General features: G+C 40.7%; 1 protein-coding gene across 1 annotated transcript; it reads left to right on the top strand.

Annotated features, from left to right (window-relative positions):
• Positions 1-293: 293 nt before the first annotated feature.
• Positions 294-24,511, top strand: LOC115124898 (adhesion G protein-coupled receptor E2-like). The gene is made up of 6 exons (XM_065001031.1): positions 294-587; positions 16,741-16,989; positions 17,277-17,402; positions 17,624-17,755; positions 19,525-19,646; positions 24,198-24,511. Exons 1-6 carry the CDS (start codon positions 557-559, stop codon positions 24,201-24,203), a joined length of 666 nt encoding a protein of 221 aa, XP_064857103.1. The 5' UTR covers positions 294-556; the 3' UTR covers positions 24,204-24,511.
• Positions 24,512-27,847: the final 3,336 nt, after the last annotated feature.

Consider the following 27,847-nt stretch of genomic DNA (forward strand, 5'->3'; position numbering starts at 1 on the left):
TGAGAGCCATGTCTGCCTACGGCGCCTTTCTCAATAGCAAGGCTATGGTCACTGAGTCTGTACATAGTCAAAGCTTTCCTTAATTTTGGGTCAGTCACAGTGGTCAGGTATTCTGCCGCTGTGTACTCTCTGTGTTACTCTCTGTGTAGGGCCAAATAGCATTCTAGTTTGCTCTGTTTTTTTGTTAATTCCTCTCTCTCTCTCTCTCTCTCTCTCTCTCTCTCTCTCTCCGTGTGAGAGTAAGAGAGAGAGGGAGGAGAGAGATAAGTTGAAAAAGAGAGGTAGGAGGCTCTGACAGAAAGAGGGAGTGGAGAGAAAAATAGTGGTTGTCTGTGGCTCTCACGGAAAGTTGTCTCACCAAAAGAGAGGGGGTTATTTATTTATTTTTCCATTGTTAATTTTATCATCGTGGAACATATTGAATAAAATACTTGTTATTAAACTGGGAATTTCTTCAATCTGAGATTTAATCTCAGACTGATTCTTCTTGTGGGACTAGTTTTATTAGGATCCTACTAGTTGTCTGGTGTGGATATAATACCAGTCTGTCTTTAAGATGGGGTCCAGAACTCTTCTACTTGTTCTGGGTGAGTCTAACGTTCTATATCTTTGTAACTTGAATACGTGTGTTTATGTTGACAGTTTTAGTTTGAATCCATTTTAAATTCAGGCTGTAACACAACAAGATGTGGAAAAAGTAAAGGGTTGTGAATACTGAAGGCTCTGTGTGTCTTTACAAAAAACTGAATTTGTCATCTACAAACTTCATTTCCTGTGGAGTTTGTGCGTGTGTGTGTTATTGCGTCTTTCAGTTAGACATCAGGCCTCACACACACTGATGGTATATATGATAAACACACACACACACACACACACACACACACACACACACACACACACACACACACACACACACGCACGCACGCAAGAACACAGACACTCACACACTTCACAGGAAACGTAGTTGGACGATAAATATAGCTTTTTGCTTTTTGTAAAGACATACAGAGGCTTCACAACGTAGTCACAACCCTTGACTTTTTCCACATTTTGTTGTGTTTCAGCCTGAAATTAAGATTCATATAGATTTTGTGTTACTTATCTACAAACAATACCCCATCATGTCAAAGTGAAATTTAGTTTGTAGAACATTTTCTAAATGAATAAAAATGAAAAGCTGAAATGTCTTGAGTCAATAAGTACTCAACCCTTTTGTTATGTCAAGCCTATATAAGTCCAGGACTATGAATGTGCTTAACATCACCAAAGTAGTGGGCAGCATTCGGAATTTTGGATGAAAAGCATGCCCAAATTAAACTGCCTGCTACTCAGGCCCAGAAGCCAGGATATGCATATTATTAGTGGATTTGGATAGAAAACACTCTGAAGTTCTCGAAACTGTTAAAATAATGTCTGTGAGTATAACAGAACTGATATGGCAGGCAAAAACCTGAGGAAAATCCAACCAGGAAGTACTATTATTTTGAAAGCCTGTTTTTTCCATTGAAAGCCTATCCACCATACAAAGACTTAGGACCCAGTTCGCGATTTCTGTGGCTTCCTCTTCATGAGGCCAGTCTTTAGTTTCAGAATTTTACTCTGAAAAATGAGGAAGATACAGCACTTTCAATGAGTGGACAGAATGACAAAAACAAATTGAGGATTGATTTTAAACATCGTTTGACATGTTTCTATGAACTTTTAGTGTACTTTTTTGACTTTTTATCTGGATGTTGAGATCGCGCATTGTGCCTTTGGAATACTGAACTAAACGCACCAACAAAACAGAGGTTTTTGGACATAAAGAGGGACATTATCGAACAAAACAAACATTTATTGTCCAACATGGAGACATGGGAGTGCCAAAAAATGAAGATCATCAAAGGTAAATGATTAATTCTAACGCTATTTCTGACTTTTGTGACACCGCTCCTTGGTTGGAAAATGGCTGTATGGTTTTCTGTGGCTAGGCGCTGACCTAACACAATCGTGTGGTGTGCTTTCGCCGTAAAGCCTTTTTGAAATCTGACACAGCTGTTGCATTAAGGAGAAGTTTATCTTTAATCCTATGTATAACACTTGTATTTTTCATCCATGTTTATGATGAGACATTTTTTGGGGGGCACACGAAGAGATTGCATGAGTCAGGTTGGAGACCTGAGCCTACTCCTCGTGCTTACTGTGGGGAGCGTGTTACTGTTCAGGCACCGTGTTATGAGGTGAAACACACAGTGTCTGGGCATCCAGAATGGGCATCCAGCCAGGAAGGAGGGTGCCTTCTCAGCACTCCGGGTCTCCAGCATACCTCCTTGGACCAGGATATCCTGCGCCGGCTCTGCATACTGTGTCTCTGGTGAGTCTGCACAGCCCAGTGCGTCCTGTGCCAGCACCCTGCATTTGCAGGGCAAAAATAAAATCCAGCCAGGATGGGTTGTGTCAGCTCTACACTACAGACCTCCAGTGCGCCTCCACAGTCCAGTATGTCCTGTGCCTGCTCCCCACACTCACCCTGAGGTGTGTGTCACCAGCCCGGTACCACCAGTACCGACACCACGCACCAGGCCTAGAGTGCGTCTCGGCAGTCTAGTACGCCCTGTTCCTGCTCCTCGCACTTGCCCTGAGGTGCGTGTCCCCAGCCCGGTACCACCAGTGCCGGCACCACGCACCAGGCCTTCAGTGCGCCTTGGCAGTCCAGATCGTCTGGCGATAGTACCCAGTCCAGAGCTTCCGGCGACAGTACCCAGTCCAGAGCGTCCGGCGACAGTACCCAGTCCAGAGCGTCCGGCGACAGTTCACAGACCGGAACCTCCAACGACGGGCCACAGTCCGGAACCTCCAACGACCGGCCGATGGGCCACAGTCCGGGGCCTCCAACGAAGGGCCCCAGCCCAGGGTCTCCAGCGACGGTCCCTAGCCCGGGGTCACGCCAGGAGGGTCCCCAGCCCAGGGCCTACGGCGAAGATCCGCAGTCCAGAGCCTCCGACGATGATCCACGGGTCAGTGCTACTCAGTGTAAAGAAGTGGGGCAGCGTCCAGAACCAGAGCCGCCACCAAAGTTAGATTCCCACCGAGACCCTCCCATATAGGTTTAGGTTTGCGGCCGGGAGTCCGCACCTTTGGGGGGGGAGGTACTGTCACTCCCTGACCTTAGTTATCTTTGTTTTCTTTATTATTTTGGTTAGGTCAGGTTGTGACGAGGGTGGTATGTGTGTTTTTGTATATCTATGGGATTTTGGTATATCTAGGTAAATGTAGGTCTTTGGTGGTCTGAATTGGTTGCCAGTCAGAGGCAGCTGTTTATCATTGTCTCTGATTGGGGATCCTATTTAGGTTGCCATCTTCCATTTTGGTTTTGTGGGTTATTGTCTAGGTGTAGTTGCCTGTCAGCACTCGGTTTATATAGCTTCACGGTCGTTTTTGTTATTTTGTTAGTTGTCTAGTGTTCTTTCTTTATTAAAGGAAGTATGTATTCATATCATGTGCCCTGGTCTCATCAATACGACGAACGTGACAATGGGATTTCTGTTGTTTTGAATTTGGCGCCCTGCAATTTCACTTGCTGCTGTCGAGGTGGGACGCTACTGTCCCACTGATACCAAAGAGGTTTAACAAGTCACATAATAAGTATCATGGACTCAATCTGTGTTCAGTGATATGTATACAGTTGAAGTCAGAAGTTTACATACAGTTATGTTGGAGTCATTTAAACTCATTTTTCAACCACTCCATAAATGTATTGTTAACAAGCTATAGTTTTGGCAAGTTGGTTAGAACATCTACTTTATGACACAAGTTATTTTTCCAACAATTGTTTACCGACAGATTATTTCACTTTTAATTCACCGTATCACAATTCCAGTGGGTCAGATATTTACATACACTAAGTTAACTGGGCCTTTAAACAGCTTGGAAAATTCCAGAAAATGATGTCATGGCTTTAGAAACTTCTGATAGGCTAATTGACGTACTTTGAGTCAATTGGAGGTGTACCTGTGGATGTAATTCAAGGCTTACCTTCAAACTCAGTGCCTCATTGCTTGACATCATGAGAAAATGAAAATAAATCAGCCAAGACCTCAGAAAACAAATTGTAGACCTCCACAAGTCTGGTTCATCCTTGGGAGCAATTTCCAAATGTCTGAAGGTAACACGTTCATCTGTGCAAACAATAGTACGCAAGTATAAACACCATGGGACCACACAGCCGTCATACCGCTCAGGAAGGAGACGCGTTCTGTCTCCTAGAGATAAACGTACTTTGGTGCAAAAAGTGCAAATCAATCCCTTAACAACAGCAAAGGACCTTGTGAAGATGCTGGAGGAAACGGGTACAAAAGTATCCATATCCACAGTAAAATTAGTCCTGTATCGACATAACCTGAAAGGCTGCTCAGCAAGGAAGAAGCCACTGCTCCAAAACCGCTGTAAAAAAGCCAGACTACGGTTTGCAACTGCACATGGGGACAAAGATTGTACTTTTTGGAGAAATGTCCTCTGGTCTGATGAAACAGAAATATAACTGTTTGGCCATAACGACCATAGTTATGTTTGGAGGAAAAAGGGGGAGCTTGTAAACCTGAAGAACACCATCCCAACCGTGAAGCACGGGTGGCAGCATCATGTTTTGGGGGTGCTTTGCTGCAAGAGGGACTGGTGCACTTCACAAAATAGATGGCATCATGAGGTAGGAATATTATGTAGATATATTGAAGCAACATCTCAAGACGTCAGTCAGGAAGTTAAAGCTTGGTTGCAAATGTATCTTCCAAATGGACAATGATCCCAAGCATGCTTCCAAAGTTGTGGCAAAATGGTCTACGGACAACAAAGTCAAGGTATTGGAGTGGCCATCACAAAGCCCTGACCTCAATCCTATAGAAAATGTGTGGGCAGAACTGAAAAAGTGTGTGCGAGCAAGGAGGCCTACAAACCTGACTCAGTTACACCAGCTCTGTCAGGAAGAATGGGCCAAAATTCACCCACCTTATGGTGGGAAGCTTGTGGAAGGCTACCCAAAACATTTGACCCAAATTAAACAATTTAAAGGCAATGCTACCAAATACTAATTTAGTGTATGTAAACTTCTGACCCACTGGGAATGTGATGAAAGAAATAAAAGCTGAAATATATCATTCTCTCTACTATTATTCTGACATTTTCACATTCTTAAAATAAAGTGGTGATCCTAACTGACCTAAAACAAGGAATTTTTACTAGGATTAAATGTTAGGAATTGTGAAAAACTGAGTTTAATTGTACTTGGTTAAGGTGTATGTAAACTTCCGACTTCAACTGTACATTATCATGATTATGTGGATGGAGACAATTTTCTTCATAAAAGTCCATTATATTGACAACTTTACTGCTGACATGCAAAACATAATGAAACATATATCATCAGTTTTTGAGTGTTATTCCCCTTTACGTTTAGTACCCTAGCTATAATATCTCTGTCGTCTCTCCTATACTTCAGTTTTTAGTTTAGTTTATTAATTTGACCATTTTAAAAAACAAACACACATAAAACTTAAAAGCCATACATGCACATGAATAAAATCGTCGAGGATAACACACAAAAAAGTCTGGGACTTATTTCCATTGTGGTCCTCTTGAGACAAGATGGCTGGACAAGATCGAACACAGTATGGCAGTGAAATAATACAACTAAAACATAGAAGAAGAACATCTATCTCTTCAAAAACAGAGAAGAAGAACATCTCTCTCATCATTCCAGTTACATCATAGGGGTTATTCATATGGGCACAGAGGACATCAAACACATTTTTACTTTATGTTTAAAGCTGCCCAGAGAGGACATTGTTTTTATAGGCAGAGGCAACTCATTCCATTCTGAGGCTCCAGCGTTACTCCTGAACCTGTATAAGCACACATCAGCAACACCTGATGTGTTGATGTGCTGTGATTGTGTGCATCCCTAACACGAGGAAAGTAATCACTTAGATATCTGGGAGCAGAACCATAAATACGCCTGTAAACCAAACCTAGTCTAATCTGGGACACCCTAGCCTCAACAGGCAGCCAGTTTAGTTCCTGAAAGCAGCTCCTACCTATGTGAGTACATGGACTCACCTTCAATACTACCCTGATCAGCTTATCCTGGGCCATCTGGAGCTTCCCCTTCATACGTTTAGATAAGACCCCAAACCAGGAAGTACAAGCATATTCAAAATGGCATTGAATGAGGGCAGTAGCTAGCACTTTCATGGAGTCCTTATCAAGCAGCTTGGACTTTCTAGCCAAAAACTTAGTCCTGGCATTAACCTTCCCTAGCACCTTATTGGCCATGCTCACACCTCCCAAGCTTCCATCAAAGATACATCCCAAGTAGCTAACAGAGGTTTTAGTAGTCAGCACCTCACCCCATAACTCCACTCTGATTTCAGACAACCTACACAATTTAGGTCTGGATCCAAAAAGTATTGCTTCAGTTTTCCCTAAGTGCAGAGATAGCTTGTTATCTCCAAGCCATTTGCTAATGTTATTAAGCTCTGTGCTAAGTATGCTCTCTAACATAGTTTTACTTTTGTGAGACACCAGAAGTGTAGTCATCCGCATAAAGAAAATACGTCAAGAACAAGCATCTTTCATATCATTAATATACAATAAAAACAGCAGAGGCCCAAGCACACTCCCCTGCGGATCGCCACAACTCATTGGTTTTGCCTGAGACAGTGAACCATTAACCACTTCTACTTGCTCCCTTCCTGATGAATAGAACTTTACCCAGCCTAGAGGGATACTGCTCAACCACAGTACCTCCAGTTTGGAGATTAGGAGACAGTGGTTAACTGTATCAAAGGCCTTCTGTAGGTCAAGCAGTACCATTCCACACAGATTTCCCTCATCAATCTCTTTCCTGATGAAGTCAGTCAAGTATAATAGACATGAATCAGTGGAGTATGTTTTTCTAAAAGCCGACTGAAAATCATACATTAGACCCTGTTTGTTAACATATTGATGCATTTGCTCATGTACAATTCTCTCCAGGATCTTTGATGTTACACAGAGGATACATACAGGCCCAGGGTCAAACTTTATCCCCTTCTTATACAAAGGATAGATACAGGCCCAGGGTCAGACTTTATCCCCTTCATATACAGAGGATAGATACAGGCCCAGGGTCAGACTTTATCCCCTTCTTATACAGAGGATAGATACAGGCCCAGGGTCAGACTTTATCCCTTTCTTATACAGAGTAAGGGAATACCCCCCTGAAATAGACAACAATGAATGGGAAGTCATTGGCATTGGACAAACCATATACACGGTTTCCAATACCACCCAATTCGGCGTTGATTCATGCAAAATTTATTGCAAATGCCATATGGCAAATGCCAGTTGTAACACTTCAAAAATCCAACAGGTGGCGAGTGCGCTCCACCTTGGTTTTTCATAGTGGAAATGTAACCCAAGTCAACATCCAACATTTTGAAAAAATTATTTTTTTGTCAAAAACTTATCACCCCGTAAAAAAGTGCTTTCTGGACCGTTTTTCGAAATTGTTTCGATGTTATGTCAATTCATCATGTGTAAGAACTGTATGAATATACTTTTGTAAAATGTTATTATCATAATTTTCTTTTTACTTGTGCATAAGGAACATGATTTGTCCATTTGCAATATGATTTCATAGGAGGTCAAAAGTCACTTTTTTTGGGGCCAAATGCCATAAGAAATTTGACATGCTCAAAAATCCTGCAGAAATGCAAAATTGACTGGCCTGATGAACACAGGATGGCCGGGCAGTGATAGTTGTTCCTTTCCATCACTCATTGTGTTGATTTCATCATGTCCATTTGGTGATGTTTTTTCACTATAGAATCATATTGCAAATGCACGTGCATTGTTGTGCAACTGGTGATTGAAAATAGGCACCTGGTAACCCAAAAATAAAAATATGGTTGTAAATGCATTTACCGGTACTCCTATTGTCCATGCCCGCTATGTGAGCGCCCTACTACGGCCCTCTATCCATGGAGGCTGTCCTGAGTGCTTTATGGACAGTTTAAAATATTCTGATGGATACGCATTGTTGTGCAACTGGTGATTGAAAAAAGGCACCTGGTAACCCAAAAATAAAAATATGGTTGTAAATGCATTTACCGGGACTCCTATTGTCCATGCCCGCTATGGGAGTACCCTACTACAGTCCTCTATCCATGGGGGCTGTCCTGAGTGCTTTATGGACTGTTTAAAATAGGCACCTGGTAACCCAAAAATAAAAATGTGGTTGTAAAATGCATTTACCGGTCATTCTGATATTAATGCCCGCTATGGGAACACAGGATGGCCGGGCAGTGATAGTTGTTCCTTTCCATCACTCGTTGTGTTGATTTCATCATGTCCATTTGGTGATGTTTTTTCACTATAGAATCATATTGCAAATGCACGTGCATTGTTGTGCAACTGGTAACCCAAAAATAAAACTATGGTTGTAAATGCATTTACCGGGACTCCTATTGTCCATGCCCGCTATGGGAGTACCCTACTACGGCCCTCTATCCATGGGGGCCGTCCTGAGTGCTTTATGGACTGTTTAAAATAGGCACCTGGTAACCCAAAAATAAAAATATGGTTGTAAAATGCATTTAGCGGTCATTCTGATATTAATGCCTGCTATGGGAACACAGGATGGCCGGGCAGTGATAGTTGTTCCTTTTTCTCACTTTTGCTAAGTCACTGTGCATTTGCAATATGGTTCAATGGGCATTTACCATCACGAATTTGTCATGCTATAAAAATCCTGCAGGAATGCGAAATTGACTGGCCCGATGAACTCGGGATGGCTGGGCAGTGATTCTGGTTCATCTCAATCGCTCGTTAGGGTTGATTTCAGAATGTCACTTTGGTGATGGTCCCTCACTATTTAAACATATTGCAAATGGACAAGAGTCACCAGCAAGTCACCATCCATTAGTCAATTAGATATCATTCTGACACCAAACTGATACAAACTGACACCAAACCCACTTTTTCCAACTCGTTTAGTAGCTAACTATCACATACTTCAGAGCTGGTCCAAAATTCACCTTCGGTTCAAACCATTAAAAAAAACATAAAACACGTAGTTACGTTCTAGCTGCGGGTCCAATTCTGATGTTATGTGTAGGCCTAGCTGAGGCGACCCCGAATCCCAAGTTTCGGCTCGATAGGTCATTTGGAGTCCGAGCAAACCCTAATTGGTGCTGAAAATCCACTTTTTTCCATGACTTGCTACGGGGTCCTTGAATGAGCTATCGGACAGAAACGTTGGGGTCCGTCTATATGGGCCGAGACGGTCACAATGCACCTAGTCTTGTGACTCTGGGACATTTCTAAATGTCGTCATTTTCGTGATGCAAAAATGAATTGAAGTCATTGCAAATGTACGAGGCTGTTTCTCGGTCCGAGAACCTTCTAGAGCCACGTAACTCACCACGCCCTATCGACCTGAGGTCTAGAACAGGATTCTAAAGTTTCGGAACTCTAGGTCTGACGGTTCTTTAAAAGTTCCAACAAGGTTAACTAATGCAGGCAGTGTATGTCTCTACGCACCCCAATACGTCCCTCCTTCCAAGCTGTGTGTGTGTGTGATTTAGTTTTCCTTTGAAATTTCATGGGAAAATTACTGATTTACAGTTCATGGGGGTTGCCTAATCACATATATGAAGTTTTGGAAAGATCTGACTTTTTTAACCCCTCGGAACAGCCCCTGAGACACCAATTATGGCATTTCCGGTTGGCACAGGAAGCTATAAGTCAACACATATCCTCATTGGGGTATGCTTTTACAGAATCCTGAGTTTTAAGTCCTTACGTTAAGAACTGACTGATTTACACAGGGTTGAATGCACTATGTCTATCAAACTGCAGGCAGGGTATGGATATACACTTTTAGGGCGATTTTAACCACTTCCGGTTGGGCCAGGAAGCTTAGAATCAACACAGGTAGACCTCATAGTAGCCTGATGGACTGTTACCGAAGACAGGTTCATACGGCATCCATAACCCATATAGACTTCAGGTTGAATTTAGGGGTGCAGGCAATGTATTCCTATGGGGAGAGAAGTCAATGCAAACTCTTTGAAGTAAACACCTTCTTTTACCTATTAAGGGTTAATGCCACATGGTCAAGGTTAGGCTTGCACAGATCGGGAGGACCTTAGGAACATTCCTGTGGTTGAATTGTCCTTCTAAACCTAACGAACCGCTGTCACCCAAAAGCAAATGACGTTGTAGGGCAGGCTTCATTTTGGGCCTACTTTTCTAATGGTCGCTGCGCTTAGACCGAGCGAGCTACGGTCAAGCGGGATATCTCGCTGAATTCGGCACGGCCTAGGGATTATGGTAATGCCATTGCCTGCTCTCTGTGTTTTTAAGCACCGCACTTTGTCACTCCATCCTTGCTGTGTGTGTGTGTGAGAGCTTTTCTTTGACATCTGTTGGGAGAAATGACTGACTTACAGTTTATGGGGGTTGCCTAATCACACATATGAAGTTTTGAAAAGATCTGACCTTTTTAACCCTTGGAAACTGCCACTGTGACACCATTTAAGGCTCTTCCGGTTGGCACAGGAAGCTATAAATAAACTCATATCCTGATTGGGGTATGCCTTTACAGAATCCTGAGTTTAAGTCTTTACGTTAAGAACTGAGTTATTTACGGAGGGTTTAGTGAGTGTGTGTCATTTCAGAAAATCATAGAAAATCACAGAAATCTCACAGAGCTCCGCAGCACACTTTAAAAAGATTCGTATGAACACCCTGCAACTGGATCTGTAACTGTTGAAAAAAACACCTATCTTTGAACATCACCAATCTGTCATTGTACGATTTCTCTTAAATGACGATAGATAAATGGCTGGTTCTTTTTTTATTGACACCGGAGGCTCCTTGACTTTGACGTGAAGTGGAAAAATAATTTCTCTATTTTCATTTTGGACCTTTAATCCCAGAGAAATGGCCATAACTCAAAAACCGTTGAGGCCTAGACGCCATCTTGTTCGGGGCCAACTGCCCATTATGCCAAACCTACGCTCACCGAGTTTCGGCTTCAAAATATTTTCCGTTTTCGAGATAAGGCCCCGTCGTGATTCGTGATGTTTTGTCCAATTGCAATATGATTGCTTATGCCCTCTTGTGGGATTTTCCGGGACAGTGGAAAAATGACCAAAATTTGATTATTTTATCAAACGGAAACCGAATGTCCGACAAAGTTCATTTGATGACTTCCCGGTAGGTCCGGCCCTGCTGCTTGGCCCGACGCAGTCCGCGAATTTTACAAACGTTTTCGGACGTCTAGTAAGGGACCGTACATTTGCAATATGGACTTTCTCACTAACCATACAGCAAATGTCAAAATGTTCCCTTAAGGTATGGTAAAACTTTAGCTTGTTTCATGTCACCGGGAAAGGTGCCTTGTTCAAGAGATAGATTAACCTCTAGCATCGAGCAATCCTGTATCTGGCTCATTACCATAACGCAGCGTTTTCTATTCATGAAAATCGCAAATGAAATTAAATAAATATATTGAAACACAAGCTTAGCCTTTTGTTAACAACACTGTCATCTCAGATTTTCAAAATATGCTTTAACCTGATAGTACGCCCCATCCCGCATGCGGTATCGTTACTACAGCCTCAAGCTCATTACCATAACGCAACGTTAGCGATTTTTAAAAATCGCAAATGAAACGAAATAATTATGCCTGTTCTCAAGCTTATCCTTTTCTTAACAATCCTGTCGTCTCAGATTTTCAAAATATGCTTTAGAACCAGAGAAAATCACTAATTTGTGTAAGAGTGGTGATAGCTAGCTTAGCATTAGCGTTAGCATTTAGCACGCAACATATTCACAAAAACCAGCCAAGGAATCAAATGAAATAATTTACCTTTGAAGAACTTCAGATGTTTCAATGAGGAGACTCTCAGTTACATAGCAGATGTCCAGTTTTTCCTGAAAGATTCTTGTGTAGGACACATCGTTCCCTTTTGTTACTATGCATTTGGCTACCGAAACTAACAGAAAATTCAGTCACCTACATGTCGAACTTTTTTCCGAATTAACTCCATAATATTGACTGAAACATGGAAAACGTTGTTTGAATCAATCCTGAAGGTGGTTTGTCATATTTCTCTCCATTGAAAGCACCGTCCTTGTAGCCTGGTTTGTTCTGAGAAGTGACTGGAAAAATACTGGGAGTTGATTTTTGCGCACTGATTGCCACGCAGACACCAAGAGGGACACCTGGCAATTGTAGTCTCTTATGGTCAATCTTCCAATGATATGCCTACAAATACGTCACAATGCTGCAGAGACCTTGGGGAAACAAGAGAAAGAGTCCGTTCATTCCTGTCGCATTCACAGCCATATAAGGCGATCATGGAAAACGTAGCCTCAGAAATCCTGTGCATTTCCTGGTCGGTCATACATCTTGGTTTTGCCCGAAGCATTTGTTCTAAGGGACTCACAGTGAAAATCTTTGCATTTCTGGAAACGTAAGACTGTCTTCTTTCCAAAGCTATCAATTCCAAGCATATTCGAGCATCTTTTCGTGAAAAAATATTGCGCTTAAAACGGGCACGTCTTTTTATCCAAAAATGAAATACTGCCCCTAGAGTACTAACAGGTTAACCAAAGCTACACAAGCATTTGTGTAAGAGTATTGATAGCCTAGCATAGCATTAAGCCTAGCATTCAGCAGGCAACATTTTCACAAAAACAAGAAAAGCATTCAAATAAAAGCATTTACCTTTGAAGAACTTCGGATGTTTTCAATGACGAGACTCTCAGTTAGATAGCAAATGTTCATTTTTTCCAAAAATATTATTTGTGTAAGAGAAATAGCTCTGTTTTGTTCATCACGTTTGGCTAAGAAAAAAAAACGAAAATGCAGTGACTTACAACGCCGAACGTTTTTCCAAATTAGCTCCACAATATCGACAGAAACATGGCAAACGTTGTTTAGAATCAATCTTCAAGGTGTTTTCACATATCTATTCGATAATCTATCAGTGGTGGCAGCTGGCTTCTCATCAGAAGAAAACTGAAAAATACTGCAGCTGGAGATTACGCAATAATTGCGACGGAGGACACCAAACGACCACCTGGTATATGTAGTCTCTTATGGTCAATCTTCCAATGATATGCCTACAAATACGTCACAATGCTGCAGACACCTTGGGAAAAACGTGGAAAAGGTAAGCTGACTCCTAGCTCCTCCACAGCCATATAAGGAGTCATTGCCATGAGGCGGTTTAAAAAAATGCGACACTTCCTGATTGTATTTTTATCTGTTTTTATTCTGTAACATCAGTCCTGTGGCACTCACAGACAATATCTTTGCAGTTTTGGAAACGTCATAGTGTTTTCTTTCCAAAGCTGTCAATTATATGCATAGTCGAGCATCTTTTCGTGACAAAATATCTTGATTAAAACGGGAACGTTTTTCATCCAAAAATTTAAAGAGCGCCCCCTATATCGAAGAAGTTAACAATATTCGTAATACAAGGGCCAATTTGCTCAGCAGAATCTTTTAGAAACCTTGCAGGAATAATATCCAGGCCTGTGGCTCTGTGGCATTTAAGCTCTGCCAGCATACTGACTATGTTGGCTGTTGCTGCCTTTGCAAAAGAAAAATAGTTTGGCTGAACCACTAACTCTACATAATACTTCTTGACTTGGTTGCATCCATTCAAACCAGAACTGGTGGGCAGCTTGCTAACCAGCTTGCTGGCAACAGAAGTCAAAAAATATTTGAATTCTTTGGCAACCTCTGCTTTTTCATATACCATCTCCCACTTGATGTTCAGTCCAACACTGTTTAGTTTGTTTTGGTAGTACTACTACAGCCTAGTTCCTTAATAGAGCCCCCTCTCCTGGATCCGGGATCGTGACTACGGCTCAAGCTCATTAGCATAACGCACAATGCGAAAAAATATTCCTACAAATATTTAACCTTCACACATTAACAAGTCCAATAGCTAAAATGAAAGATAAACATCTTGTTAATCTACCCAGCAAGTCAGATTTCTAAAATGTTTTACGGCGAAAACATAGCACATATTTATATTAGATCCCCACCGAAACAAAAGGCAAGCGGCGGCCATTTTGTCCCAGAAAAAAATAAAATTTAAAAGTAGGATTAAAAAATAAATAATTCACTAACCTTTTGAAAATCTTCATCAGATGACAGTAATATTACATGTTACACAGTACATTTAATTTTTTTTCAATAATATGCTATTTTATCCATAAATCTCGGTTGACGACATTTAAAAAAAAAACATGCTACTCAAATGTCAGGAGAAATGATGATAGCTCCGACAGATAACGTCAGATAACAAGCAATAAACATGACTAAATATACATGTTCTACATATATTTACAAAGATACACTTCTTCTTAATGCAACCGCTGTATTACATTTATTTTTAACGTTAAAGACATCGTTCACTTGGCTATACTAGGAGTCGGCGCTCAGATATTAGCAGTACGTTTGGAGTCCACAGAAACCCAAAATAACCACATAAATATTCCCTTACCTTTGATGTTCTTCCATCAGAAGACGTAGAAGGAGTCATACTTACCCAATAAATCGTTTGGTTTCACGTTGCGTGTCCCTGTATTAGCATATGCTAACTGCTTCAGCTGAAATGCATCAAAAATGACTTCTGGTCCAGCACTCTTGCGCATTAAAACTTCCAATTTACATATTATATGTCGATTAAACTGGTCAAACGATGTGCAAAATCGAGCTTTATGATGTTTTTAGCATGTAGAACAAAGGACAGCGCTAACAGACAAACCGGCTTCAAATGCTGGATCTTGGAAAAAGATGTTCTCCAAATCGGCCGCGCGCAATAGAGTGCATGATTTTCAGAGGGACACGAGCAATTTCGCGCCTCACAGTGAACGCGCCATTTGAAAGCAGGCATTGCGCTGAACAGATAGAGACTCTCCTTGGAGCGGTGGCTGCCTGGAAAGGGTGGGGGCCATGACGTCAAAGTTGACCCAACTTTTCTCATGACAAGAGAGACTTTGGGAGAAAGGCTGTCCTGGGAGTTCTGCTTTACATACAGACATAATTTAAACGGTTTTAGAAACGTTAGAGTGTTTTCTATTCAATAATAATTTTTATATGCATATATTAGCAATTTTGGGGAAAAATATTTTCAGTTTACTATGGGTACGCACTTTCTCCAACAGGGGCAGTATAGAGCGAGAGTACTAAGAGGTTAAATGATTTCCAAAGATTTTTAGGGTCATTTTTGTTTTCAATTATTTTCTCAGCAAAGGAACCCCTCTTAGCTTCATCCATCCTGCTCTGTGCTTCATCCATCCTGCTCTGTGCTTCATCCATCCTGCTCTGTGCTTCATCCATCCTGCTCTGTGCTTCATCCATCCTGCTCTGTGCTTCATCCATCCTGCTCTGTGCTTCATTTCTGTGACGTTTATATAGGACAAAATCATGCTGCTCTTGAGAGTTCTTACATTTCTTAAAGGCCTTATTCCTTGCTTGGATAGATTACTAACCTAGTTAAAATATCTCTGTCTTCTCTACTATACTTCAGTTTAGTACCCTAGCTATAAAATCTCTGTCTTCTCTACTATACTTCAGTTTAGTAACCTAGTTATAATATCTCTGTCTTCTCTACTATACTTCAGTTTAGTAACCTAGTTATAATATCTCTGTCTTCTCTACTATACTTCAGTTTAGTAACCTAGCTATAATATCTCTGTCTTCTCTACTATACTTCAGTTTAGTAACCTAGTTATAATATCTCTGTCTTCTCTACTATACTTCAGTTTAGTAACCTAGCTATAATATCTCTGTCTTCTCTACTATACTTCAGTTTAGTAACCTAGTTATAATATCTCTGTCTTCTCTACTATACTTCAGTTTAGTAACCTAGTTATAATATCTCTGTCTTCTCTACTATACTTCAGTTTAGTAACCTAGTTATAATATCTCTGTCTTCTCTACTATACTTCAGTTTTTAGTAACCAGTTTAGTTATAATATCTCTGTCTTCTCTACTATACAGTTTTCAGTTTAGTAACCAGTTTAGTAACCTATAATATCTCTGTCTTCTCTACTATACTTCAGTTTAGTAACCTAGTTATAATATCTCTGTCTTCTCTACTATACTTCAGTTTAGTAACCTAGTTATAATATCTCTGTCTTCTCTACTATACTTCAGTTTAGTAACCTAGTTATAATATCTCTGTCTTCTCTACTATACTTCAGTTTAGTAACCTAGCTATAATATCTCTGTCTTCTCTACTATACTTCAGTTTAGTAACCTAGCTATAATATCTCTGTCTTCTCTACTATACATCAGTTTAGTAACCTAGCTATAATATCTCTGTGTCTTCTCTACTATACTTCATTTTAGTAACCTAGCTAAAGTTTCAATGTGGAGAATAAGTATTTTCGTAGTGATTATACCCATGTGCCTATAATGCACTAGCCTCTGGAACAGAGTGTCATTTGGGATGAACAAATTGTAAAAAAAAAATAATAATAACAATTGCATCCCAACGAGGTCCAGACTGCTGTGGTGACACAGCACTTTTCAGGAAACTGGTTGAATAACTCTCTCTGTCTCTCTCTGTCTCTCTCTCTGTCTCTCTCTGTCTCTATCTGTCTCTCTCTGTCTCTCTGTCTCTCTGTCTCTCTCTGTCTCTCTGTCTCTCTGTCTCTCTCTGTCTCTCTCTGTCTCTCTCTGTCTCCTCACAGGTCTTCATTTCACTCTTCTGGGGAACCTAGAGGCCATAGATTGCGACCCGGGCTTCACAGCCAAAGGGAGACTGTGTGATGATTGTGAATGTGATGATATAGATGAGTGTAAAGAGTGGGACAGTACCCCACCCTGTGGAAGTAAAGCTGAATGTTCCAACACACCGGGGAGCTTCTACTGTCACTGTCTACCTGGGTTCATATCCACAATGAATGTCTACTTTACTCCTCTCACTGGGGAATGTAAGGGTGAGTATTCAATGTCTCTGTGTGTGTGTGTGTGTGTGTGTGTGTGTGTGTGTGTGTGTGTGTGTGTGTGTGTGTGTGTGTGTGTGTGTGTGTGTGTGTGTGTGTGTGTGTGTGTGTGTGTGTGTGTGTGTGTGTGTGTGTGTGTGTGTGAATGCTACATGTCAAGGGTATTAAACATTGCTTTGGCTCCTATCTCCTGATTTCCTCTGTTCAGGATGTTGTCCAATAGAAAAGTGTTTTTGTTGCAAAACGCTTTGAACACACCCCATATTTCCTTCTCTCTTCAGACTTCGATGAGTGCCTGGAGAAACCACATGTTTGTGGCAACAACACCATTTGCCTCAACATCATCGGGAGCTACAACTGCCAGTGTCAACCTGGGTTCAGAGTTACTTACACTGGACGCTGTACAGGTGAGTCCAGCAAGGGAGAATCATTCTGTGTGTGTGTGTGTGTCCACTACAGATAAGGATGAGTGTGTGTGTATTTGTGCATCCATGTCTGTGTGTGTGTGTGTGTGTGTGTGTGTGTGTGTGTGTGTGTGTGTGTGTGTGTGTGTGTGTGTGTGTGTGTGTGTGTGCGTGTGTGTGATGTGAGGATCTCAGCTTAGCTTGTGTGTGTGTGTCCACTACAGATGAGGATGAGTGTGTGTGGGTTCCCCCGGTGTGCGGCGCTCTGGGCATGTGCACAAACACACCTGGCCGATACACCTGCACCTGTCCGTCAGGGCTCAGTAACCACGGCAACAACACTGCCCCCTGTACAGGTGAGTTGGCCAAGGCCACGCTAGCTCTGACCTCTTACCCATGAACTCTAACCTCTGACCTTCGACCCCGTGACCCTCACCCTTTGAATACATCTGTCAGATCTCACAACGCCTGGAAAACATGTATAACACATCAGTTAACAAGGTATAGCAGCAATTTGATGTCTGGATGGATGTTTAACCCATCAGTAACCCGTCACAGGATATAGCAGCAATTTGATATACGACTGCACAGTTGATGACGTGGCACGCAGCCATTGGTGCAATGTAATAATTACAATTGAGTCAGCCTGGAATGTGACCACGTAAATCAGGGGATTCCAAAACTCTCCTCCGGGACACAAAGCCTTCCATGTATTGTAGCTATTCCACAGCTAGTTCACCTGATTCAACTTGTCAACTAATCTTAAAGCCCTTCACTAGGTGAATCAGGTGAGTTAGTTCAGGAATAAAACAAAGTGGTGAAATGTTTGGGTGTCCCAGAGGAGAGGTTTGAGAACCACTGACTGCACAGTTGATGACACGGTACACAGCCATTGGTGCAATATAATAATGTGTGTGTGTGTGTGAGTGTGCGTGTTTGTGTGCGTGTCTGTATGTGTGAATCTTACATGTCAAGGAAACAAAACATTACTTTGAATTATCTTCTCTGTTCTGTGCCATATTTGCAGAGCAGTGATTCCCCAACTTCTCCTCTAGAACCACAGACAGAGGTTAGGGAATCACTGGAGGAGAGGTTAGGGAATCACTGGAGGAGAGGTTAGGGAATCACTGGAGGAGAGGTTAGGGAGTCACTGGGGGAGAGGTTAGGGAATCACTGGAGGAGAGGTTAGGGAGTCACTGGGGGAAAGGTTAGGGAATCACTGGAAGAGAGGTTAGGGAATCACTGGAGGAGAGGTTAGGGAATCACTGGAAGAGAGGTTAGGGAATCACCGGAGGAAGGGTTAGGGAATCACTGGAAGAGAGGTTAAGGAATCACTGGAGGAGAGGTTAGGGAATCACTGGAAGAGAGGTTGGGGAATCACTGGAGGAGAGGTTAGGGAATCACTGGAGGAGAGGTTAGGGAATCACTGGAGGAGAGGTTAGGGAATCACTGGAGGAGAGGTTAGGGAATCACTGGAGGAGAGGTTAGGGGTGGAGAGGTTGGGAATCACTGGAGGAGAGGTTAGGGAATCACTGGAGGAGGAGGGGTTGGAGGGAGAGTCACTGGAGGAGAGGTTAGGGAATCACTGGAGGAGAGGTTAGGGAATCACTGGAGGAGAGGTTAGGAGAGTCACTGGAGGAGAGGTTAGGGAGTCACTGGAGGAGAGGTTAGGGAATCACTGGAGAAGAGGTTAGGGAGTCACTGGAGGAGAGGTTAGGGAGTCACTGGAGGAGAGGTTATGGGGTCACTGGAGGAGAGGTTAAAGGATCACTGGAGGAGAGGTTAAAGGATCACTGGAGGAGAGGTTATGGAGTCACTGGAGGAGAGGTTAAAGGATCACTGGAGGAGAGGTTATGGAGTCACTGGAGGAGAGGTTAAAGGATCACTGGAGGAGAGGTTATGGAGTCACTGGAGGAGAGGTTAAAGGATCACTGGAGGAGAGGTTATGGAGTCACTGGAGGAGAGGTTAGGGAATCACTGGAGGAGAGGTTAAAGGATCACTGGAGGAGAGGTTATGGAGTCACTGGAGGAGAGGTTAGGGAATCACTGGAGGAGAGGTTAAAGGATCACTGGAGGAGAGGTTGTGGAGTCACTGCCATGTCAACATGTTTCCTTCTCTCTTCAGACATCGATGAGTGCCTGGAGAAACCACAGTTTTGTGGCAGCAACGCCAGTTGCCTCAACACAATTGGGAGCTACCACTGCCAGTGTCAACCTGGGTTCAGATTCTCTAATCACACTGTGAAGGTGAGTCCCACAAGAGGGAATAATTGTGTGTGTGTGTGTGTGTGTGACTTCTCTTGATTAATTGATTGATTGATTGACTGCTTTAGCTTGAGACATCACTACATACTGTACATATGTATGTATGGGGAGATTTTATAGAGTCCATGGAGACTATAGCATTTATGTTTATATAGACTATTGAGACTATCGATTCAAAGGGACTGAAGATGCCTTAGTGACAATAGACACTACAGAGACTATAGGGACAATAGATACTACAGAGACTATAGGGACAATAGATACTACAGAGACTATAGGGACAATAGATACTACAGAGACTATAGGGACAATAGATACTGCAGAGACTATAGGGACAATAGCTACTACAGAGACTATAGGGACAATAGATACTACAGAGACTATAGTGACAATAGATACTACAGAGACTATAGGGACAATATATACTACAGAGACTATAGGGACAATAGATACTACAGAGACTATAGGGACAATAGATACTACAGAGACTATAGGGACAATAGATACTACAGAGACTATAGGGACAATAGATACTACAGAGACTATAGGGACAATGGATACTACAGAGACTATAGGGACAATAGATACTGCAGAGACTATAGGGACAATAGATACTACAGAGACTATAGGGACAATAGATACTACAGAGACTATAGGGAGAATAGAGACTGCAGAGACTATAGGGACAATAGAGACTACAGAGACTATAGGGACAATAGATACTGCAGAGACTATAGGGACAATAGATACTACAGAGACTATAGGGACAATATATACTGCAGAGACTATAGGGACAATATATACTGCAGAGACTATAGGGACAATAGATACTACAGAGACTATAGGGACAATAGATACTACAGAGACTATAGGGACAATAGCTACTATGACAACCACAGAGACTAAAGCATTTATGTCTATATAGACTATTGAGACTATCGATACTGAGGGACTAAAGATACTAAAGAGACTATAGAGACTGTAGAGGAACCGCAGAAGAAGGTAACGACAAGAGAATGGTTGAAGATGCATAAGGAGTAACCATGGTGATTACTGGGTGTGTTGGGGAATAGTACTAAGTGAATGTGGATATGAGTGTTGAAATGACAGGTTAAGATGATTGACATTTGGATATTAAGAGATTGAAATGTGGATATTAACATTAACATATTTGGAATAATAAGAGATATTATTTGTACTGAGTGAATGAGAGCTTTCAGGGAACTAGCCTCAGTGTGAAAGGTGTGTGTATGAATTAATGTCCCAACCAGTTCTGTGAGCTGAGTTTTTAACATTATATAGGGATTCTGCGTGATGCGAAGATATGAAAGGAGAGAGTACTATTACCAAATATACTGTATGAATATTATACTGAGTTACTAGAGATGTGATGATGTAACAATGTATGTAGAGTATAATGGGTTACTAGATATGTGATGATGTAACAATGTATGTAGAGTATAATGGGTTACTAGAGACGTGATGATGTAACAATGTATGAATATTATACTGAGTTACTAGAGATGTGATGATGTAACAATGTATGTAGAGTATAATGTGTTACTAGAGATGTGATGATGTAACAATGTATGTAGAGTATAATGTGTTACTAGAGATGTGAAGATGTAACAATGTAGGTAGAGTATAATGGGTTACTAGAGACGTGATGATGTAACAATGTATGTAGAGTATAATGTGTTACTAGAGATGTGATGATGTAACAATGTATGTAGAGTATAATGTGTTACTAGAGATGTGATGATGTAACAATGTATGTAGAGTATAATGTGTTACTAGAGATGTGATGATGTAACAATGTATGTAGAGTATAATGTGTTACTAGAGATGTGATGATGTAACAAATGTATAATGTTACTAGAGATGTGAAGATGTAACAATGTATGTAGAGTATAATGGGTTACTAGAGATGTGATGATGTAACAATGTATGAATATTATACTGAGTTACTAGAGATGTGATGATGTAACAATGTAGGTAGAGTATAATGGGTTACTAGAGACGTGATGATGTAACAATGTATGTAGAGTATAATGTGTTACTAGAGATGTGAAGATGTAACAATGTAGGTAGAGTATAATGGGTTACTAGAGACGTGATGATGTAACAATGTATGTAGAGTATAATGTGTTACTAGAGATGTGATGATGTAACAATGTATGTAGAGTATAATGGGTTACTAGATATGTGATGATGTAACAATGTATGTAGAGTATAATGGGTTACTAGAGACGTGATGATGTAACAATGTATGAATATTATACTGAGTTACTAGATATGTGATGATGTAACAATGTATGTAGAGTATAATGGGTTACTAGAGATGTGATGATGTAACAATGTATGTAGAGTATAATGGGTTACTAGAGATTTGATGATGTAACAATGGATGTAGAGTATAATGTGTTACTAGAGATGTGATGATTTAACAATGTATGTAGAGTATAATGGGTTACTAGAGATGTGATGATGGAACAATGTATGTAGAGTATAATGTGTTACTAGATATGTGATGAAGTAACAATGTATGAATATTATACTAAGTTACTAGAGATGTGATGATGTAACAATGTATGAATATTATACTGAGTTACTAGAGATGTGATGATGTAACAATGTATGAATATTATATATTATAGATAAGCTTCCTGTGGACAAATAGATACGCTGCCAGTGAAAATGAACAGAACTCACTGAACTCAAACAGGCTGTAAGGGACATTTGGGACAGAAAGAGTAGACAGTAATAGTTAGGACATGCCTACTCATTCAAGGGTTTTCTTTATTTTAACTATTTTCTACTATCAAATAACACATATGGAATCATGTAGTAACCAAAAAAGTGTAAAACAAATTTGAAATAATATAATTAGCCACGCTTGCGTTGATGACAGCTTTGCACACTCTTGGCATTCTCTCAAACAGCTTCATGAGATAGTCACCTGGAATGCATTTCAATTAACAGGTTTGTTTTGTTAAAAGTTCATTTGAGGAGGCAGGTGTGGTATACAGAATATATCCCTATTTGGTAAAAGACCAAGTCCACATTATGGCAAGAACAGCTCAAATAAGCAAAGAGAAACGACTGTCCATCATTACTTTAAGCCGTGAAGGTCAGTCAATGTGGAACATTTCAAGAACTTTGAAAGTTTCATCAAGTGCAGTCGCAACAAACATCAAGCACTATGATGAAACTGTCTCTCATGAGGACAGCCACAGGAAAGGAAAACCCAGTTACCTCTGCTGCAGAGGATCAGTATTATACTTACCAGCCTCAGCGATTTCAGCCCAAAGAAATGCTTCACAGAGTTCAAGTAACAGACACATCTCAACATCAACTGTTCAGAGGAGACTGCATGAATCAGGCCTTCATGGTCAAATTACTGCAAAGAAACCACTACTAAATGACTCCAATAATAAGAAGAGATTTGCTTGCACCAAGAAACACAAGCAATAGACATTAAACCGATGAAAATGTGTCCTTTGGTCTGATGAGTCCAAATTTGATTTTTTTTGGTTCCAACCGCCGTGTCGTGAGACACAGAGTAGGTGAACGGATGATCTCCACATCTGTGGTTCCCACCGTGAAGCATGGAGGAGGAGGTGTAATGTTGTGGGGTGCTTTGCTGGTGACACGGTCTGTGATTTACATAGAATTCAAGGCACACTTAACCAGCATGGCTACCACAGCATTCTGCAATGAGCCGCCATCCCATCTGGTTTGCACTTAGTGGGACTATCATTCGTTTTTCAACAGGACAATGACCCCAACACACCTCCAGGCTGTGTAAGGGCTATTTGACCAAGAAGGAAAGTGACTGAGTGCTGCATCCGATGACCTGGCCTCCACAATCACCCAACCTCAACCAAATTGAGATGGTTTTGGATGAGTTGGGCCGCATAGTGAACGAAAAGCAGCCAACATATGCTCAGCATATGTGGGAACTCCTTCAAGACTTTTGGAAAAGCATTCGAGGTGAAGCTGGTTTAGAGAATGCCAAGAGTGTGCAAAGCTGCCATCAAGGCAAAGGGGGCTACTTTGAAGAATCTAAAACATAGATTATATTTTGATTTGTTTAAAACTTTTTTAGTTACGACATGATTCCTTCCATATGTGTTATTTCATAGTTTTGATGTCTTCACTATTATTTTACAATGTAGAAAATAGTCAAAATAAAGAAAAACCCTTGAATGAGTAGGTGTGTCCAATCTGTGGACTGGTTCTGCATGTCAATGCAACAGGTTCAAAATGATTAGACTACAAGAAAGGGACTTTGGGATTGTTTACTTTAGAAGGTGCCTATTCTGCTTAATGGGACACTGTATCATCTGAAGTGTCTGAAGTATGATTCTGTTTACACATGGTTTTATCAAGACTTCTTGCCCAAGATGCAATAAGCTTGAATAAGATGAAGACTTTTTTAGCACTAATTATTAGATTAAGATGAAGACTTTTAGGACTGATTAAGATGTAGCATAGTGAAAACTAAGTATATGTTAATTTTCTTTCTTCCAGAACTGATGGAAATTCCAATATCAAGTTTTCTGATGAGTTTAGCAATGGTTTTGTCACGTCTGCTCCTGCTCCCCCTCTCTGACGCTCGAGGTTGCCAGGCGGCTCATCATTACTCACACCTCTCACCATCGTTACGCGCCCCAGCGTTTCATCGGACTCACCTGGACTCCATCACGTCATTGATTATCTACCCTATATCTGTCACCCCCTCCAGTTCATTTTACGCGTCTGCATTGATGTTGTTTTGTTTCTCCTGTTCAGACGCTGTTCCTGTTTTTCATGTCTGTTAATCCATTAAATATTCATTCCCTGTACTTACTTCTCGTCACACAGCGTCTGGCATCACAGGGCCATTACAGATTGTGTACATTTCCTTTTTAAAGACTTGCTGAGGCATTTAACAGTTAGTGACACTGTAGTAATATACAGGTTAAAGATACCTGGATCAGGCTGTTTTTTAATAGATTTTTATAGAACCTTTATTTAACTGGACAAGTCAGTTAATTAAAAACAAAATGTTATTTACCATGATGCCCAAGGAACAGTGGGTTAACTGCCTTGTTCAGAGGCAGAACAACATATATATTTTTCTTCCAGCTCCGGGGATTCGATCTAGCAACCATTCGGTTTTTGGCCCAATGCTCTAACCACTAGGCTACTGCCGCCCCTTAGGATACCTATCTCCCTGCTGTTAACCTCTCTTGGGTAGGGGGCAGTATTTTCTCCTCTGGGTGAAAAGCATGCCCAAAGTAAATTGCCTGTTACTCAGGCCCAGAATTTAGGATATGCATATAATTAGTATATTTGGATAGAAAACACTCTAAAGTTTCCAAAACTGTTCAAATAATATGCCTATGAGTATAACTAAACTGATATGGCAGGCGAAAACCTGAGAAAAATCCATCCAGGAAGTGGAATTGTTTTCATGTGGCTGTTTTTCAACTCAATACCAATAGAGAATCCAATGGGTTAGGAATCAGATTGCAGTTCCAATGGCTTCCACTAGATGTCAACAGTCTTTAGACATATTTTCAGGCTTTTATTTTGAAAAACAATGTGTAAAAAGCCATTGTGATCAGAGGACAGAGGAAGTTTGCAGACCTGATTTGGCGCACTCTTTGTTATTTTTCATTTCTATTGAAAACGGTATTGTCCTGTTTAAATATTATTGATTATAAATACAATTAACATCCTGAGGATTAATTATAAGTGTAACTGGGAGTCTGTGAGTGCAACCATATGAAGATCATCAAAGGTAAGTGATTAATTGTATCGCTATTTCTGACTTTAGTGACTCCTCGACTAGGCTGGTAAATGATTGTATGCTTTTTTTTACACGGGGCGCTGTCCTCAGATAATCTCATGGTATGCTTTCGCTGTAAAGCATTTTTGAAATTTGACACAGCGGCTGGATTAACAAGAAGTTAATCTTTAAGGGAGATCCCTCATTATTTGTTTGTACAAATGTTGCACAAAGGGAAATTGTCCTGTTAATCCAACCACGGTGTCAGATTTATAAAATGCTTTTCGGCGAAAGCATACCTAGCCCAGAACATACCTAGCCCAGATCATAGCCCAGTTGACAAATTATTCCAAACAGTAACCAGCCAAGCAGAAGCGTTACAAAACTCAGAAATAGAGATAAAATTAATCCCTTACCTTTGATGATCTTCATATGGTGGCAATCAGAAGACATTCATTTACTCAATAAATGTTCATTTTGTTCAATAAAGTCTCTTTATATCCAAAAACCTCAGTTTTGTTAGCACGTTTTCTTCAGTAATCCACAGGCTCAAACGCACTCAAAACAGGCAGACAAAAAAATCCAAATTATATCCGTAAAGTACATAGAAACATGTCAAACGATGTTAATATTCCATCCTCAGGTTGTTTTTGGCCTAAATGATCTATAATATTTCAACCGGACAATAACATCATCAATATAAAAGGTAAACAAGAAATGCACTCTCTCGGGATTGCGCATGAAAAAGCTCTGCGACACGGTAGGGTCCACTCATTCAGACTGGTGTTACTCCCTCATTTATAAGAATACAAGCCTGAAACAATTTCTAAAGACTGTTGACATTTGGTGGAAGGCAGAGGATCTGCAAATTGAGTCCTAAATCAATGGATACTGTAATGGCATTGAATAGAAAACTACAAAATCCCCCACCCCAAATACTTCCTGAATGGATTTTTCTCAGGTTTTCGCCTGTTAAATCAGTTCTGTTTTACTCACAGACACCATTTTAACAGTTTTGGAAACTTTGGAGTGTTTTCTATCCAAATCTACCAAATCTACCAGTTATATGCATATCATATCTTCTGGGCCCGAGTAGCAGGCTGTTTAATTATGGGCATGCTTTTCATCCAATATTCTGAATGCTGCCAACCTAGAGAGGTTAACTTCTTGCGTCGAGCCATCCGGGATCGTGACTACAGCCTCAAGCCCATTACCATAACGCAACGTTAACTATTCATGAAAATCGCAAATGAAATGAAATCAATATGCTAGCTCTCAAGCTTAGCCTTTTGTTAACAACACTGTCATCTCAGATTTTCAAAATATGCTTCTCAACCATAGCAAAACAAGCATTTTTGTAACAGTATTGATAGCCTAGCATAGGATTATGCCTGGCATTCAGCATGCAACATTTTCACAAAAACCAGAAAAGCATTCAAATAAAATCATTTACCTGTGAAGAACTTCAGATGTTTTCAATGAGGAGACTCTCAGTTAGATAGCAAATGTTCAGTTTTTACAAAAAGATTATTTGTGTTGACAAATCGCTCCGTTTTCTTCATCACGTTTGGGTAAGAAAAAAAACGAAAATTAAGTCATTAAAACGCAAACTTTTTCCAAATTAACTCCATAATATCGAAAGAAACATGGCAAACGATGTTTAGAATCAATCCTTAAGGTGTTTTTCACATATCTATCGATGATAAATCCTTCGTGGCATTTGACTTTCTCTTCTGAAGAAATGGAACGCGCATGGACCTAGAGATTACGCAATAATTTCGACACAGGACACCGGGCAGACACTTGGTAAATGTAGTCTCTTATGGTCAATCTTCCAATGATATGCCTACAAATACGTCACAATGCTGCAGACACCTTGGAGAAACGACAGAAAGGGCAGGCTCATTCCTGGCGCATTCACAGCCATATAAGGAGACATTGGAACACAGCGCCTTCAGAATCTGGGGCATTTCCTGTATGAAACTTCATCTTGGTTTCGTCTGTAGCATTAGTTCTGGGGCACTCACAGATAATATCTTTGCAGTTTTGGAAAAGTCTGCATTTTTTATTTCCAAAGCTGTCAATTACATGCATAGTCAAGCATCTTTTCGTGACAAAATATCTTGTTTAAAACGGGAACGTTTTTTATCCAAAAATTAAAAGAGCGCCCCCTATCTCGAAGAGTGCAAACCTTGTACACAAAATGTTTGAAATGTTTGAAACGTCTTTTAAGATTCGGAAGTACAGGGAAAGAATGGTGAAATAAACACTCACTTAATAAGGTTGAATGACCTCCGACCTCTATTCTGACTTTCTGGTGAGGCCTAATCACCCTCACTAGAAAGGCTAGAGACATTGGGTGAGATTTAAATGTAAGATGTAAACACTGATAATTAGTAAGAAGATT

Source organism: Oncorhynchus nerka, linkage group LG15, assembly GCF_034236695.1.
Source record: "Oncorhynchus nerka isolate Pitt River linkage group LG15, Oner_Uvic_2.0, whole genome shotgun sequence".
In the NCBI taxonomy this organism is placed as follows: Eukaryota; Metazoa; Chordata; class Actinopteri; order Salmoniformes; family Salmonidae; genus Oncorhynchus; species Oncorhynchus nerka.

Bases quoted from the DNA above. Each gene is read 5' to 3' on its own strand.
- LOC115124898 (XM_065001031.1), top strand. From the start codon at position 557: ATGGGGTCCAGAACTCTTCTACTTGTTCTGG. The intron at 588-16,740 runs GTGAGTCTAACG...GTCTCCTCACAG, and splicing joins AACTCTTCTACTTGTTCTGG to GTCTTCATTTCACTCTTCTG. The intron at 17,403-17,623 runs GTGAGTCCAGCA...TGTCCACTACAG, and splicing joins TTACACTGGACGCTGTACAG to ATGAGGATGAGTGTGTGTGG.